This window comes from Dipodomys spectabilis, unplaced genomic scaffold (genome assembly GCF_019054845.1).
Source record: "Dipodomys spectabilis isolate Male_0828 unplaced genomic scaffold, ASM1905484v1 ptg000137l, whole genome shotgun sequence".
In the NCBI taxonomy this organism is placed as follows: Eukaryota; Metazoa; Chordata; class Mammalia; order Rodentia; family Heteromyidae; genus Dipodomys; species Dipodomys spectabilis.
The window spans coordinates 2583336-2602624 of NW_024870814.1; the positions used below are offsets into that span (position 1 = coordinate 2583336).

Genomic DNA, 19289 nt, shown 5'->3' on the forward strand with positions numbered 1-19289 from the left:
GAGCATATTACTTTTACTGTTCTTTAAGAGAGAACCATATTTAGCAAAAAGTGTACTAAGTTGTTATTTAGGATGCAAAGCTTCCTGTCTCATTTCTCTGCCTGTATATAAAATCCCTCTAGTATGTCACATAGGTTTCTTCTGAGCGTTTTAGTCCTCAACTATGAGAAAATATTTGGTTTTGTAAATTTTTTGTGGTTAATTTCCTAAGCTATTTTGACCTCACCCCTACGCATTTAGCTTTGTACTCCCAGGAATTTGAATTGAGTGTAAATGTGAATTTTGAAGTTAAGACTTTTTGTTTCTATAACAAGTCTTAGCAAGTCCAGGATTTGTAGTTTTCAGTGGAATACAAAGAATATGCTTCTTTTCAGTCTAACTACAGGACCATGGGCCTGAGACTCAAGGAAGTACACAGTCTACATAGATGTCCTTTACTGACTTTGCACATTGTGAGAATCTGTTGAAAGTTTTCATGTAAAGATAATGAGGAAGCATTTTCTTAGATCCTTTGAAAGTCTTCAAATAACACATATTTCTTTAGCAATGAAAATTCAGAGTGCAGCTCTTATTAAAGACTAAGACAAAGGGAGAAAAAAGTGGCATGTGTTATACCAGCAGGAAAAAAACAAAAACAAAAAAAAACTACATGAGAAAATTTCTAAGACTTGAAAGTTAGATGAATACACACTATGAGCATTAATATATTCTGCATCCACTCTTCCTTTAGAAAAAAAACAGAAAAATGACCCTAAGTATGGGAGTAACTAACGGAAAATAGGAGGATGAACAGAGAGGGTGATGGAAGTTGAATGTGGTCAAATGTGTGCCAGTGTGAAAATAGAACAATGAAGCTTGTTAAGATTCCTTTGGGAAATGGGGGAAGGGAGAGATGAGGGAGTGTGAAGGAGGGGCTGAGTCTAAACAAGGTCTATTGTATGGATGAATATATGGGCATATCAAAATGAGATCTCCTTGTACAACTTAACTGATGCTAACAAAAATGCAAAACAAAAATTACAAAAAGAAGGAAGCTTAGAGAAAATGACAATTGTCAAGGAACAGGAGCCAGATTATTACAGGATCTTTAACTCATCCTTGCTACATAAAATTTACATGTCTATTCTCTGTTCATATTTTAAAATCATAATGGAAGAGTTAAGATTGAGAATGTCACTAAATGTGTGTTTAAACATTTATATAAACCTGATATATGTTCCTTTTGCTCCTAATGCAGAATAATACCAGAAGGAGAATGAAGGAGAAAACAGAAAAAAATGTTTTATTTGAATTTTAAGCCTTCCATTTAGTAAAATTTTATTATGTAACAATGGTGATCATTGTGCAGCACCATGTGGTCTAAACAAGTCCCTTCTGAGGACATTTTCTCTCCATTTCATTCCGTCACACTTCTAACTATAGGAGTTCAATCCTTAGACTTAAAAAAATATGCACTGATTTTTAGATGCACATAAGGATGGAGACCAGGAAAAGTAACAATGCTAAAAAAAAGAATAAACATATTTAGCCTATTCCTTATTTACCTCTCAAGAAGAGGGAATGAAGTTAAGGCACATTACAATTTGTTTAAAGGTTTACGACAGGGCATAATTTCCTTTGCCTTTGTAATCACTATTTTAATTTAAAGAGTTTACTTGAATTGAAAGCCAGATGTGAAAATATTGAGGTCCTGGTCTGGCAGCATAAAGACAGCTTCAGTTTCAATGTTTTAATTGTCTCTTCTTAAGTCAGTACCAGAAGAATAAAACACAAAAAATTTGCAATTTTAAAATTTCTGAAGTTCTAGTTAGGCATTCCTCAGTTATATGAAGAGACTAACTTCTCAAAGCACCACAGTAGACTCAAAAATTCAATCATACACATATGCTAGTCAGGCATGAGAGGCAATGCATGTGCCTTTATTTTGTCTTGACTCTGCTTAAATTTTAGAATGCATCACTTATTATCTGTCTAAGTATACACAACAAGTTAAGTGCTTTGAGCCATTAGTAAACTAGAAATGATACTTTCTTACTAGCATTGTCATATAGATGAAATAGGGTCTATAACAGCACCAGGTTCATATCAAACATTATGTACTAAATATTCATTGCTCTTATGATGAGCATCATTTCAAATTGACCACTATATAAAAATAATAGAAATCTACAAGATGATAAAATGCAAACATGCATATTCAAATATAGGAAACTATTCCCATAGCGAAAAAAAAATAGATGATTGTCATGAATTTGATGTATACCCCCCACAAAAAAAAAACACTGAAAATGTCACTGGCATAGCCAGTGCCATATACAATACAAAACTAAAGTCTCAGACAAAAGATATTGTAGGCTTGTCCATTTTCTATCAGGAAGTAAATTTCTAACTATGCTGTATATGTTATTTCAGAGGCAAAGGGCCATTGAAAAATACATCAGATGTCATTAATGCTGCTAAGAAGATTGCCGAAGCAGGTTCTAGAATGGACAAATTAGCCCGTGCTGTGGCTGATCAGGTAATGTAAGAGGAAGAGCTGGCACATGGTGAGAAGAATTACTAATCAGCCCTGGGGTTCCGTACTCAGTTTTACATATCCAATAACTTGCCTCTGAAGAATGTATTTCAGACAATCACTATTGTTTTACAAACTGGCTTTTGCCTCTGCTGAGATGGCAAAGGTTGATTTGGCTCAGAAAGGCTCCTAAGGTTTATGACCAAATCTACTTAGAAAAGAAGAGCATTTGCTATGTAGGAGATGTCATCCATGAGTAGGCACAGATTCTCTAAGCCATGCTATTCAGAAGATCATTTATAATATATAATGTGGCATAAACAAAGAAATGGAACTGTTTTTGTTGGACAATTTCATTTTATAAGAAATCCCTACCTAAAACCCTTTTATTTGGTTTTATTTTCCCAAAACTTTTGACAAATAATCTTTAATGCTATGCTTTTTTCTGCCTGTTTCTCTCAGAAAAGTTTAGAAGACAACTTTGTTAACCAGCTACATGAAAAACTAGTTAGAAAAATAACAACCTTCCATGTGGGCAGGGAATTGGATTGTCAGAGGTTTATAGATATAATGGGTCACAATTAATTAGAAGACATGGAACCTACCATGACTAGAATGTGAACTAGGTGGTATCATGTGGAGAACAGGCAGAAAGATAATTTGGCTAACCTGAGAGTTCTCCATGGTTTTAAAAGCAGTATTAAGAAAGAATAATAAGAAAAGCATAACAATAAAAGCATACCATTTATTATTAAGTATTGATTTTCTCTAATAGGCTTCATAATTCATAATCATTTATGCTCTACTATATATAGAATTAGTATGCATGATCAAGAACTTTCTGGTTTCAGTTATATTTTTTACCCAGACTTATCTAGAATATTTGAGTTTATTTCCCCCTTTTTCATTTTATTTGGCTTGAAGTAGAACTCTAAAATCCTGCTGGAATTGTCTTGTGCAATAAAGTTACATTTCTTTGTATGAATATTTTAGGCAATAAATCTTTCCAGCTGACAAACAATTTATCCCTTTAAACAGACTTCCTGAAAACATTACAGGAAGGAATAGGAGAAACTCTAGGACTCCTTGGTACAGGCTGAGTTTTCTTAATAGAGACCCAGAAGCACAACCAATCAAAGAAAGATTGGACAAATGGGATTGCATGAAACTGCAGAGCTTCTGCAAGGCAAAGGACATAGATAGCTAGCAAGATCAATAGAAAGCCCATGGATTGGGAGAAGATCTTCATTAGCCATACAACAGACAAGGGTCTCATATCTAAAATATACTTAGAACTCAAAAACCTAATCCCCCCAACAACAAATCCTCAAAAAAACAACTGCCCGATTAATAAATGGGTTAAAGACTTAAAGAGAGACTTCTCTGAAGAGGAAATAAGAATGTCCAAAGACATATGAAGAAATGCTCAACTTCTCTAGCCATAAAAGAAATGCAAATCCTGACAACATTGAGATTCCACTCACCCCAGCTAGAATGGCTATAATCAAGAAATCTAGTAACAACAGATCCTGGAGGGGATGTGGCCAGAAGGGAACCCTACTGCATTGCTGGTGGGAGTGTAAAGTTGTTCAACCACTTTTGAAAGCAGTGTGGAGGTTCCTCAAAAGACTCCACATAGAGTTCCCTTATGACCCAGAATCCCACTTTTGGGCATTTACCCAAAAAATCACAGACAAAGACAAAGCTATCAAGACAAAGCTATCAGCACAACCATCTTTCTCACAGCATTATTTACCATAGCTAAGTGTGGAACCAATCCGGATGCCCCTCAGTAGATGAATGGATCAAGAAAATGTTGTATATACATACAATGGAATTCTATGCCTCTGTCAGAAAGAATGACATTGCCCCATTTGTTAGGAAATGGAAAGACTTGGAAAAAATTATATTAAGTGAAGTAAGCCAGGCCCAAAGAAACATAGGTCCCATGATTTCCCTTGTTTGCAAAGACTAGTACATGTCTAGGACAAGCAGAGAAGGTCAAAGACTATGTACAAATGACCACATGAGATAATGTTAAGCAAAATGTACCCCAAGACAGGGACACAAGTGGTTTTTTTCTTTCTTCCTAGTGTTTTTTTATTAAATATCTTCCTAGTGTTTTTTTATTAAATATGATTTTTATTGTAAAAATACTATACAGAGGGGTTACAGTTACATGAGCAAGTTAAAGAGTACATTTCCTATCAAGCAGTGTTACCTCCTCCTTTGTTTTTCCCCTATCATCCCTTCCCTCCCACCTCTACAACTACACTATCCCCTCCCCACTTCTCCCCTCTCCCTGCCTAAATTGTAAAGTTCTTTTTTCAATTTAGTGTCTTGTTACATCTCATTGTTACAATGGGTCAACCTGTATCCCTATTTAAGCATTTTGTTTTTTCCCTTCCCCTCCCCAAGCTAGAGAATTGTATATACAAGATACAGGGCACCAGACATCAACCCAGTGAAATGTACTTATAGTGCACAATGTGATTCTTTTGTTTCTTTTCTATGTTCTTCCTCCACAGTATAACCCCTATTTTCACTGGATTTGATGCCGTTGTCCTGCATCTTGTATGTACATTTTTGTAATTTGAAGAGGGAAAAGAATATAGCAGAATGCTTACATTGGGATGAAGGTTGACCCATTGTGATGACAAGATGTACAGGACATTATGTTGAAAATGAACTTTACAGGGCTGGGAAGTTGGCTCAGTGGTAGAGCGCTTGCCTTGCATGCCTGAAGCCCTAGGTTCGATTCCTCAGCACCACATAAGCAAAAAGAAAAAAGCCGGAAGTGGCGCTGTGGCTCAAGTGGTAGGGCACTAGCCTTGAGCTGAAGAGCTGAGTGACAGCACCCAGGCCCAGAGTTCAGGCCCCACGACCGGACCCCCCCCCCCAAAAAAAAAAAAGAAAAGAAAAGAAAATGAACTTTACAATGTCAGGGTGGAGGGGGAGGGAAGTGATGGTGGGGGAAAACAAAGGAGGAGGTAACAATACCTGTTAGGAAATGTACTCATTACCCTACTCATGTAACTGTAACCCCTCTGTACAACATTTTTACAATATATATATGTGTGTTTATATATGTATATATATAACAGTTCAAAACAGTTTACAGTTTGAACTCTTTCAAACATTATATCAATATGAATCTGAAATATATCACATGTACCATTGTAATTTCTAATTTGGCGGTTGTATGTCAGGCTTCACAGCATAAGTTGAGCTTCTTTCTCCAAAGTTGTATATATATTGCAGAAAGTTTATGCTAAAGAAAAGGAAGACAATGGATCTAATTGAAAATATGTAAGCAAACAAAAAAAACACCACTATTCAAAAAAAGGAAGCCATTCTCTTGTTTGCAAATGTACAGAGTTATTAGAAACTGATGGTGAGTAGACTTCTTAGGAAGGGCTTCTTCCAGGGAGTGAAAATTCACTGGATGTCCAAAGGCTTTTCTTGATACCTTGACTCTGAATGACTGAAACTCTCTCAGTGTGATCTTGTTTATGTTCTTACATTTTTGGATCGTTCTGGTGAACATTGCAACATGAAGTATTGTCAAGATTTCTTTTAATACATGGTAAATGCAGCACCTACATAGAAAAACTATACACAGACACAGACACACAGACACACACACACACACACACACACACACACACACACACACACACACACACACACACACACACACACACACACACCAGTTCCAGAGGATTCTGGATTTATTTTGAGATTAAATGACAGAGCATTGAACTAATTTTTAAAGGAAATGAAGTTTAAGCCTAACTTATTCTTAGTGTCATGAGCTATATGAAATGCCTTTCAGTTTTTGGTAGATTTGTCTCTGAATGGAGCATTTCTGTCTCAATTATTACAACTATTTCCATGGTACAGAGAATATTTTTCTTGGCCTTTAATGCTCTTTTAAATATGTATTTTAACCACTTCAGTTTAAATAATAAAATAGAATGAGCATTACCAAAGAGGGGATTGGTTGCCTTTGTTTTGCTTGAAACTATTTTTTTTTTGCTTGAAACTATTTTTATGAAGATTTGAGATATATATGCAATGTAAACTTTTTTACGGAATGCTTCATTTTTAATTACTGTTCCATTGAGATAGAACTCTCAATTTGCTGCAAGGTATTTGTGTTGAAAGCCTTGTCAGTCCTCTGGGGAGATATAATTTTAAAGTTAATTCTTTCTAGTATATGAGTCCCTGGAGTAGGATAAACATTACAATATTAAGTACTTGTAGAAAGCTAAAAACAGTGTCTCTGGGATTCATTCTTGACAAATGTAATCAGTGCAAAATATACTACAATAATGTTTTGTATAAAAGAAACTCCTTTATTGTTTATTCAATAATGGTTATGTTCAACCATTGGCTCTAGTGTTCATAAGATATTTCTTTTCTTGAGCTTGAAAATTTAATGTTTTCTACCTTTGTTTTGTGGTACTAGAGGCTGAAGCCAGTATCCGCACATTGTAGGCAAGTACACTACCACTGAGCTGAAGTTTCAGTCTCATGATTTCATTCTAAATAATGCATTCCAATTTTGGATATAGATACTTTTTCTGCTGTATTTCACCAAACATCTTGTGGTTAAATGTTCTTTTTAAGTGCCAAATTGAACCAGACCAATTAAATAGCATGGAAGAAGCTCAAACTAAACATTTGGTAGCAAAAGAAATATACTTAAATTACTTTGTAGACATTAGCATTAAGCCTCAGAACTGTTTCAAAGAGCCATGTATGTTGTCCATAGAAATATTCTATGTGTACTTAATGGACATCTACCCACTGTAGTTACAGTGACAATGCAAACACTCCAGTGAGAGTGGACTCTGATGTGTCCATTGAAAGACTCTGTTGTTGGTCATATGAATTTATTTTAAATGGCTCAGGTTTATTGTGATATCTCTGCTGCAATGATTATGAAAGATTCTTTTATCTAAAGACATGTATTATGTTTCAATTATGTTTTTCAATTATCCTGTTTCAATTATGTTTTTATTAATAGAAAAATCCAGAAAGTGAGATCAACTTTTTAGTGAATGGGGTATTTCTCAGAAAATGAAGGGAAACAAAAAATGATACTTTACTCAGCTTATTGAATTTGAACACTCCCCTATACCATGGCAGAGAGATTACCACATATAAAGATGTACTTTTAGCATCCCTTGCTTGACTTGTTATAAATTAGGTTTCCATGCAGTGAAGGTTGAAGAAAACTAAAATAACTCACTGCAGAATATTTAGTTTTCTATAGAGTAGAGGATAACTCATGAAAAATAGCCATAAACATGAAGATATCCCAATTCAACATCTAAATCATCTTCAATAATGCCTTTACAACAAGAAAATGGTGAGGCAAAGGATGAAGGGGAACCTATGCAGCAGTGATACTCACAAGAGAGTATGTTGGAAATGGTCTGTACAGCTCAAGGCAGTGGTTGGGGGGAAGGTAAAGAGGGAGAAAAATGAGGGAGGGTGTAACAAGTTAGACAAGAATCGTAATCACTACCTTACTTACGTAACTGTAAACTCTCTGTTCATCCGCTTGACAATAAAATTTTAAAAAAATAATAAAAACAAGGTAAAGCGAATCAGTCTAAACTACTGCAAGTGGCCTTTCTCAAATGTGTTATGAAAATACTGAGTGAAAGGAGTATAATTAAAGTATATATCACTGAAATCTTTGCATCCTCCAGCTTTTATACAGCAAGTGCTAGAAACTGAAGAGTACTTACTAATTGAGATCACTTTTTTTTTTTATAGTGTCCTGATTCAGCATGTAAGCAGGATTTATTAGCCTACCTTCAGCGAATTGCCTTGTACTGCCATCAGCTCAATATCTGCAGCAAGGTGAAAGCAGAAGTGCAGAATCTGGGAGGAGAGCTCATTGTGTCAGGGGTAAGCTGGGATTTGGACTTCACAATGTAAAAGTTCCCACTGTTACACATCCAAAGCAAGCATTCTTGGCAACAGTACTGCTAAAACACAAAAGTTCAGTGATTCAAATGGAGTTTTTTTTTTTAATGTTATCACCATTATTCCAGACCTTACAATAGCTCACAAAGAACAATTTGATTTTCCAATTACCCGGTGTTTATACTGGCCTTGTAAAATCTCCATTCTTCACAAGAAAACTAATTTCATAGTCTGGAAACTCATTGCCAAGCTGTGACTATTATAATTATTTGGGGCTTTTCTATATTTACTCATTGTGAGTCTACTTTTCTTTGTTAGTCCTGGTAATTTTCATTCTCTGTTCAGGAGCCAGCCTCTCTATGTGTGGATTGTGTTCACATGTTAGAGATGACAAAACCAGTAGGAATCCATTCATCAGGTTCCAATGCATACTAGGTTATCAGTAACCCTTGAAAGCCAGAAAATGTTTGAATTCAATACACGTTGATGTGCTGTTGCCAAAATCTCACATAGTTGTCAAACACTAACAATTATATATTCTTTTGCAAATCACACGAGTGTTTCCTTCTCATAAAAATATAATTATCAAAACCATTTCCATCAAATGCATAGAAATAAGTAGTCCACTGAATATTCAGAAGAATCACGATTTCTTGGCAAGATTTCCAAATATATGTGTTGAGGTTCTTCACCTTGGCTTCTTCTCCTCCCTCAACCCCTTCCTCTCAAAACAAGGTGCCATTTATTGTAAATGATTTATTTGCAAGTTCAGACGCGTGACTCTTGTCACCTTTAGTTCTTTTCCCAGTCAAATGTGTTGCAGCCATTTTAAGTGTGGAGAGAGTATGAACATGACATTATTAATATGGTGAATCTTGAAATCAGATGAATCACAAAACTCATTCTTCCTGAAGCCATTTTTTTCAATTTAAGCCATTTGGTTAAAAAATGTGCAAAAAATATAAAACTCATGCTTGAGTTTAGAAATGTCCACTCCTATAGTGTTTAGCTTGCTGAAAACATAACTGGGAAAAGAATTGATCTGGCTTGCATTGAGATACCATCTGGAAAGCCCATTCCATGGAGCCCTACCTTAGCGCTCAATAAATTGGCTATTTTGTGCCTCTTCCCCAAGCACAATCACCTCTTTGCATTTCCAAAACGATCCTGCTTCAACATTCTTCCACAGCCAAGTGCAATCTGTCTTGCAATGTGTCCTTTCTCCTAAACTGGTTGTTATCAATATTCTCTCGCCAAGAAGTGCTCAACACATAATATCTCCCTTGCTTCTTTTCTTATCTTCAGCCTTGATGGTATAGTTTTTCCATACCATTCAGCTTTCATATCCATCTGTATATAGAACCTGTGGAACTGAGTGCTGTTTGTTCAGCTTGCCTTGTGTGCTTTCATTTGTTACTTTCCAAATCTTATTGTGTATATGGATGCGCAAAGCATCTTTGTGGATCTCAGACTCCACAATCTCATCTGGGTGATATTTTACTGGCAGAGCTGCTCTCCATCATTCTCTCAGTACCCATTATACATATCCGCCTTCAGAGCTTCATTTCCATTGTCTTCTCCTCATGTAGATGTAGTCCAAACCATCACTGGCTTTTATCACTTGCACTGTTGGCATTTGTGGAGGTGTTTGACACTGAGAACACCATCAAGAAGCCTGTTTCCTTCTTTGAGTCTTAGTGGCAAAGTTCATAAATCCTTGCATGGAAGAAGGCTTCTTTTAGAGGAATGTTATGCAACTTTATAATAATTCTGAGGCAAATGCATTGTGAAAATTTGCTATCATTTTGCTTAATTATGGGCCTGCTCTTGGGCTCCTCATGACTTTTTTTTTCCCCCAAGCTTGACTGCTGTGTAGTGCTACATCTGCATCTGTAGCTTGCTGTCTTTCCACTTCTGCTTCCATCTTACTCTTCATCTTCCTTCACTGATGGCCAAAGGAGACAAAAAAAAAAAAAAGTCAATGTGCTTACAGTGCAAAATAGCCACAAATGACTGCCTTGAAAGTTCTGAAAGAGTCAAGAATGTGAGACCCCATACACACACATTTCCAATGATTTTGCCAAGAAAATTGCCTCTATGCTTTGGGCTCTAATTATTTTGCTGTCCATTGTGGCAAAGTTGGTATATTTTTCAGGAGAGGCCATTGTAGTCTCATGTGTAATCAAGAAAAAGAAAGATACTTGAATCAGTTCCTTTTTTCCCATGTGTTTATACCCATAAATAAATATTATGGCTTCTTCTCTAAAATATATGGAAGCCACAAGGAAAGGTTCATTTGTCAGAAACCAGTCTCGATCAAAGTGATAAAAAGATTTCAACAGGTTATTTCAACCTACCAAAAAACATAAACTTGAATTTGAAACCAGAGAGGGCCATGTTTTTACAGTCTTATGCTGGCTTGGTGGACATATGCAAAACAAATGAATATGAAGTAACCTGTCAGCATTCTTATGTTTTATATGAATTGTGTGTGTGTGTGTGTGTGTGTGTGTGTGTGTGTGTGTGTGTGTGTGCGCGTGCGCACGCGCAGAGCACATGTGCACAAATTGGAAAAGGCCTGCTATATCTGTTTTCTACTTTAGAAGTGGGTAAGAAAATTTCAACAGGTCATTGGAAAGAAAGGATACAAAAGTTTTTATGAGTGATGACAGGAAATGAAGAGAAATGAAGCAGTTCAGGATGTCTGTTTGTCTATGCTACCTGAAAAGCACCACTATTCTTCTCGCTATATTGATTTTAAAGTCACTGGCTTACGCCATTTCCCACAGCGTAAAGGCATTATCTACACTAAATTTCAAGGTCAAAGATACATTTGGAAGCCAATTATTCCAACTTGTTTATAATAGAATAATAGAACTGTTAGAAAATAGAAAAAATGTACACAGGCAAATAGTCTATAAACTGTTTTTATGTGTTTGCACAATTTAGTGTTTTAAATCTTAAGCTAGTTTACATTACATTTTGAACAAAGAATAGAAAAATGATGGAACAAGGAAACATGAGGAAAGAAGAAAAAAGGGAAGATAGGAATCAAAGAGAATTTTAACAATAGTATATAAAAATAAGTAAATGTTATTAAATGCAACTGAATTAAATGGGAAAAAGTTGAACCAATCTTTAAAAAAATTAAATAGTATTCTGAGTATAAATACTTTATGATTTAACAATTACTTGCAGATTTAATTATGTTGTTTTACTACTGTTGCTAGAATTTAGAGGATTTGATGAGCAATTTGTAAGTTAAAAAAAGATAACACCCATGGATCTGGAGAAATAAAAATCATCCATGACCTTTGATTTTTATTTGCTCAAAGATTTATTCTTTGTATATTATTCTCAATGAGATTGGAAACATGTAGTGTTTTATTTTTATGCACACATACTAAACCTCAAACATCCTGCTAAGGCTAGTAAAGTCCCCAAAACTCCTTTAATATATTAGGAGTGTGATTGTAATAATGAAGCCAGAACAACAGAGCCATAACCTTCATTAGACAAGAATTTAATGTTCAGGTCAGAGACGGAGGAATTAGATTGAACTCCTGGCTGACAGCACATGAAAATGTATGAGTTTTAATAGATTAAATGTTTTTCCTCACATGAACAAAACAACAACAGAATTTGCAGATGAGGGATACTTGTTGTTGAATGGAGTCCTAACCATTCTCAGTGGATTGAAAAACTTCCCCTAATAGAAACTTTTGTTTTTTTGCTATTTAAATGACTCCTTACCAAATTTGAATCTCTCTCAATTGGGCTTCATAAAAAAATATGACAAAGTGAACACATAAATGGGTGACACAGGTAAAATCTGAATTGGTAACGTGAAAGCTCAGAGAAGGACAGTTCAGTTATAGGTCATTCTTATTGCTTATTTTACATCCGTAAAATTGGGCTCAATTAAAGTGCCCAGAAATATGGGGACAGATGAATAAATGTTTAAAAATACTGGAAATTAATTTAAATCAGTCTTGATACTGGTATGTAACCAAAGGTGTATATGCAAATACACATACACAGGCATCTTTCATTTAATGTTTCCAGTCAACCACTCAATATGTGACAGTCAAATGCTTTGTGTGTGTGATCTGATCTAATGCAATTTAGGGAAATGAAACTGTCGGATATATTTACAGAATGTGATGTTATGTATAGATGAGAATTACATTTTATTAGAACATTTCTATACTCCTTGAATACAAGTAAGTTCCTTTTGTATTTTACAATGCCACTAATTTATAATATGAAATAGTCATTGAAATGAGCATTATATGTAATTATGCAGACCTGCCCTTTCAACAGCCCTTTTCTTTTCAGAATATTAAGCCTAGTTTCTGATGTCTATAGCTAATTCTTGATTATTTCCACTGATCAAAGTGTAGCAGTATGGGAAAAGTATAAATTGCAACCTATTTCAGTTTAGGTTTAGAATATTATTTTGTGTTTCATTTGAATAAAAGAATATGTGTTCCAGAATTTGACAATATTTCAAAAGAGTTTTATCTTGATCCTCCAGTGAGTAGGCCATTATGTCTAAAGTAGGCCATTAAGTATGCAGGTCTAAAGTACCTTTACATCTAAAAAGATAAAAGATGTAAATACATAAGAAACATATCAGATTATAAATCTGGATGATGGGATAGTGGAGATACTCTGAGAAGATAATCTGACAATTATCAACAGACAACTTTCTGTTGTCACATGATTTAATATTTCTTTCCCAAACCTCCCTCTCCAAACTGTTATGAAAAAAATTAAATACTTATAATCTGATTTCTGCAGTATGTTGTCATATCAATATACATGGTCATTGTATAAACCCTCCAAGGGAAATAACCATTAAGTCATTTTCTCAGTGAAAATTCATTTCTTGCATTACAAAAATGACATTTAACCAATTCAAATCCATTATTTTTGGATGAAGTGTCAAGTTAAGAGGAATTTTAATAAGAAAAGTAAAAGTCTCCTAGAGCAGTAAGCCTCATAGGAAGTTTGATGTCTGTGGCCTGTACCTATATAAGCTGTCCTTTTGAATTCAAACATCCCTTGAGCATGGTACATGATCTATAGTGATAGAAAGTGACTGTTGAGTCTCGTAATCTATGATGGTGTGATCCTGAACTTAATCAATGTAATAAATCTGTATGTTATAAAACTAACTTATCCATTGAAAGAATGAGAGACCAATGGGTTATCTTGCTGAATTTTTGTGCATAGAAAAAGATTTCCCAATGCTCCCATTCACAAATAATAAAACAGATTGTCTGTGGCAAAGCTGGAGCATGAAATTTAACTGAACCTAGGACTCGTTGATATAACTTGGATCTACAGAATGGATTATTTGATTTGATTACTTGATCTTTCCAACCATTGCTCTATTTTTGTTTTGAGGGCATTATTTCTGATACGTGTTATAGAGGGTTAGTGGTTTTAAAGTAGGGTGTCATTACTTGTCATTCAATCAATGAACTTTCATTGCTTTGGTCTTATAAGATTTTCATATTTTGAGATCCGCTAATGAAAAGAGGGGAGGCAAATAATTAACACCTTAATTTATTATCAACCAATGCCTTAGATTTGGTATTCTGATATTTGACCATTAACAATACTTTGTGACAGCTGGGAGACTGTACACATAAGTATACCTAGAAGGAAGGATGTTTACTTCTTGGGATATTGGTCAAACTAAGACAAAGCTATGGATTATAATGGATCCATATGAGATACATTTTTACTTTGAATACCTTTCTCTATATATAATGGTCTGATTTATTCTAAGACACTCATTATTTTAAATATTGAAAATAATATTTTTAAAACCTTTGAAATTGTTCAAAACGGTGCTTACAGAATTGTCTTAGAGACAATGCCTTCCTCCAATTTTGAACAAGTGTGACTATAAGAGAAATCTAGGCATACATTCTCCTTTAACTTGAACCAAATGATTTTGAGAAGCCAATGAATTAAGAAAATACATTTATTTTGAAACCGCATCTCCTCAGCCATTTTTAAAAATGTATCTACTGTACTTGTCATATTTAATCAAGAAATAGGGTTTTATTTACTTATGTATTTATTTGGTGGTACTGGGATTTGAACTCAAAAATCTTGTACTTGTTCTACTCTACCCTTGAAACATGTCTCCACTAGGTTTTTGTTTGTTATTTTAGAGATGAAGTCATGCAGACTTCTCTAAGTGGGCTTGCTTTGAACCACAGTGCTCTGGGCCTCAGTCTCTTGTGTAGCTAGGATTACAAGAATACAGGTGTAAGCTACTGTCACCTGTCTCAAAAATAGAAATGTTAATATGAATAAAGAAGATAAGTACTAAGCCAAAGACTAGCTGGGCATTTCATTGTTGAATTTATTCATCTTTCTATTGCATGAAACAGTCAAGAATAAAGGAAATGGAAAGATCCTGTAACAAAACTAAAAAAGCTCTTTATTTTTCAGTAAAGATTTGATAAAATTTTGGCAGAAACACTTTTTCAAAGGAAAGATAGATGTTTCTACAAGTCATGATTATAGTTGAAAGTTCTACAGGTACTTCTCATTTTGGGAGTGAAATCCTCTCAAATTATGAAGATTGTTAATACTACTGCTGCCTGTAGAATAAATCAATCTATAGAATTATGTTGATGTATATTAAATATGAAAGCTAATTTCCAATGACAATTAGGACTTTTGGAATTAAAGTTGTTTCTTGTTCCCAGAAGTATATTCTGACACATTGAATTCAATATTGCAACCTACTACATAAAAGGCATTGTGGCAAGAATTGGTTAACTCAAAGCATTCAAAGATTCTTTATTTCTAATATCAAATAACTTCCTCCAAGACACGTTTTTCTTTTCATTATGTTCTTATTAGCTAATGTAGTCTGATTTCCTCCCCATGTAAATTCTCAGCTTACTGCAATGTTTAGGATTCTCTGTGAGAACAGCAGGATATCTGTGTGTGTTCACTGTTTTCTTGGTTTACTACATTCTAGAAATAGAAGTGTGTTTAACTTACTGTCGTATACATTCTGTCTCTGCAGATTATTTTGTCAAGTGCTTTCTCTAGCTTAATTTAAATGATTTCTAAAATATGGCTTTGATCACAGCCCTTAGAAGAGAAATATGTGCCACATTATGGCCCATGAATCTTATAAATAGGAAAAGCTTCTGGATGGGCAATGTGGAGTTTTCTTAGTGCTGATTTCTTTTACTACTTCAGAACACATCATGTTACTCTATCTTGAACAGTCATTTTCCTTCTAAGCAATAAATATATTTCAAACACTTCATCCTCCTCTTATTTTCTTGAAGGCAAGCTTTCTTAATTTAGACTTTTAATCTCTCTTTTCATCAATACTATATCTTGTTTTATTACTTTTCTCTGAATGCTTTCATCTGTGCAGATGCCTCGCTGATAATGAACTTGACTAGAACTCTGCCTAGATGCATGACCTGTCTCTTGACCTCTTTTCATCCATTTTCTTTGGCAAATCTATTTTGCTACTGAGAGAGAATATCCTGGAGAGAGTCCAGTTGGTATCATCTTCTAAAAAATCATGTCCTCTTTTCAGCCCGAAATTTCTATATATGAGACACTGCCATAAAACACTCAAACCATCATCTCTTTACCTAAAAATCTTTGATTCAAATCTGCTGCTATCAACATTTGTCGGCATCTCTTTTTATTGAGGTAATAGTAACACTGTGGTAAGTTGTGAAGAATATTTGACAGTATCTTCCATGATGCATTAAGTTCACCTGTGGATTAGGCTTCTAAAATGGACAAATTACTCTACCTGACTCTTCTTAATATTTGGTTCTAAGAAAGCACATCATTTTTTTTTCTTTTTGAATAAAAATTCAAAACCATTCCTCCACCTCTTTTCAGAAAAAATTATAATTGTGACTGGAATTCTAGTGACTATTGACCATTGCAATCTTATAACTGCTTCATATCTTCTCTTGAAGGGCTATTCATTTATCTGATGCCATTGACAAGTTAGACCCTAAGACAAAAAAAATCCACCTGATTGTAGCATTGTGTCTTGTGTCCAAGCAAGTTATCTTGTTTTAACATGTATCATTCAAGGCATTAACACAATCACTCACTCACTCACTCACACTAAACTCACCTAAAAGGTCAGCACTGTTTATTTCTCTGCATCCTTTTGATGCATCCTAGTTTTGCATTGGGTTCCTGAAGTCATTCCATTTCCAAATAGACAAGAGGTAATTAGTAAGAAATACTAACATAGTAAACTATGACCTCAGTCCAGTTTGTTCCATTTCAATATTGAAAAAGTGTTTTACTCCATTTTTGTTCTTGTATTTTTATGTTGGGAGAAGTGTAACTTTTATTGGGTAGTCAAAACTCTATAGATGTTTATTGGAAGAATGGACAATTGATCATTAATCTTAATGACCTTTAAATTTTTTATGACATGTGAAGTAACCCAAGTTTCTAAAATGTAGTAATTGTTTCTGAGCCTGAAAACTCATCTGAAGATTTTTATTGCCTAAGATGGATGGAACTTTTGTTTAATCAATTATAAAGTGCAAGGATAAGCCAACTAGTCAATGATTCAATATTTAAAAATTGAAAGTAAAACATACACAGTAATTTTTCACAGAATCTCCTAAAAATGCTATATTGTATAGATTTTTATTTTAGACTTAAAAATTAGAGCAAATGTGAATACATTAATACAGAAGAAAAATATATTTCTTTAATAAGAAAAAGTCAAGTAAAAGAAAAATGCCCTTCTTGCTACGTGCTTGACATTTTTTCTTCTCTTCTTTGCTAATAATGGGGCTTGAACTCAGGCCTGAACACTATGCTCTCTTAGCTTTGTTGCTCAAAGCTAGAGTTCTACCATTTGAGCCACAGCGTTTTCCTGATTATTTGGAAATGAGGGTCTCACAGACTTTTCTGCCCAGGCTGGCTTTGAACCATTATTCTCAAACTTCAAAGTAGCTACCTGCATTAGAATATTTGTCTTCAGCATTTTAATTTGAAGCAGAAGATGGGAGTGATATTCTTAAATCTATAAACAGTTTGAATTTAGTAATAGCTTTTGTGTTTCAAACTACTCCCTTATCGGTTAATTTTGCTTATTAAGCTAGAAGGAGAGGATTCAATATGAACTTTATTGGCTTAAACATTTTTTTTAATCCTAACTTTGGAATGTTGTTTTTCTGCATATGGAATTAGGCTTTGGGTTTTACCCCTTTGTTCTAAATTACAACCTAATATTTTGAATCTTACTTTTGATAAAAAAAATATTATCTATGGGAAAAGATTACTATAAGGCTGGAGGTTATTAGAAAATTATTAGACAGACACATATGCTTTTCAAGGGCTGCTCCTGTCTGCCTGTACTAATCATTCTGTAGGGCCATGAATGATGATAGAAATATCCAATGTCCCTTGGCAGAAGAAAGATCTTCCACAATTCACTGGCTTGTATGTGGATGATTTCAGCCATTATTCTCACTTGCTACACCTATTTGACAAACTTTGGTGGTTCATGTTAATATTCTAATCTGATTTGATTTGAAAACAATCTTAACATTTTGTGTATTCTCACATCTTGTCTCGTTTCCCATAAGAAATGGGAATCAGATGTTAAAGAAAGCTATGAGAATGGAACTCTAGCAGCATAATCTATGCTATTTGGTCAGGTAGTTAACCTCTTCACTGGGTTTCAAAAACTTGACCTCTGACAGTGAAAATGCAGAGAATTTCATGAGTACAGGGATCTTGACATTTCTTTTTTTCCCCTACAGTTGTAGAATAGCTCAATTGACACATTCAGACAAAACTGAGCGAACTTCAGAATCCATTCTAAAAGTAAAAAATAGACATTGGTTATTGGCTTATCCTTTGCCTTCACACAGCCCATGTGTGGGCACAAAAGAAACAGTCGAAAGCATTGCAGTTCTAACAGTGCATTACAATGAAACAGGTAAGTATCCCTTTAGTACCATGTACTGGATGGATGTGCAGAGGCCAAGGTCATTGAGCAAGGCAATGGATCCTCCAAGCAAGGCATCTGGGATCCCTACATATTGTCCCAGGCTTTAAGAGCTGCAGCCTTTGCTTTCTCTCTTGGTGATATTCATTCCTTTAAATAGGGGATTCTTCCCCTTTGAACCCATTATAATTGACCCCTATGGTGCCTTGGCAAGGCAGGGTGCTTCTTCATTCTCCTCCCAGATTTTCAAGACCCAAAGAGGAATCCAAATGATGGGGCTGCTTAATGTCAAGAATGCCCACACATATCTCTTTCAGTGCCTAATTCCTTCATATACCTCTTTCTCCCAATTGGTTTACTATTCCCTCTTCCACTTCCCTAATCCCTTCCCAAGTAGGGTACGGTTTTTTTTTCTCTTGCTCTCTCTCTCACTCTCTCTTTTCTGTATCTCTCGGAAATCAGACAGGAGTTCAGAGCACTTTCACTACCTTTTATGAGGTAGATTGTGATGTCATAGATGGGGGCAGGGCTAGTCAACTTTCTACCCACCTCCCAACCTGTGCAGAGGGAGCTCCGATCGGGAGTACAAGCAGTGATTCCTCCATGGTGAGTAACTTTGCTTTCTAATCTTATGTCTCTCATTGTATCATTAATTCTAATATGTGGGCTGTGGGGTTCAGGAAAGTAACAGTTTGCTCATTCAAGTCCTCTTTATTTACTGCTAATCAGCTTTGGACAAATGACCTATTCCACAGCACAGATACACTCTTGGATTGTGATCTCAATTTGAGAAGTGAAAATGGCATTTTCATTCCTTTATTTCTCAGTCTCCCTTCT

The 19289-nt window shown here is 34.9% G+C and overlaps 1 protein-coding gene across 5 annotated transcripts in view; it reads left to right on the forward strand.

Annotated features, from left to right (window-relative positions):
• The window catches only part of Ctnna2 (catenin alpha 2), a 1105512-nt gene that overhangs the window by 1058652 nt on the left and 27571 nt on the right, over nt 1-19289 (forward strand). For 3 of the 5 annotated variants that reach the window (XM_042690427.1, XM_042690428.1, XM_042690429.1), the window contains 3 exons: nt 2413-2518; nt 8306-8440; nt 18915-19058. In XM_042690427.1, coding sequence (XP_042546361.1) covers nt 2413-2518; nt 8306-8440; nt 18915-19058 — 385 coding nt within the window. The remainder of the gene's footprint in view (nt 1-2412; nt 2519-8305; nt 8441-18914; nt 19059-19289) is intronic. The other 2 variants (XM_042690430.1, XM_042690431.1) reach the window with 2 other exon arrangements.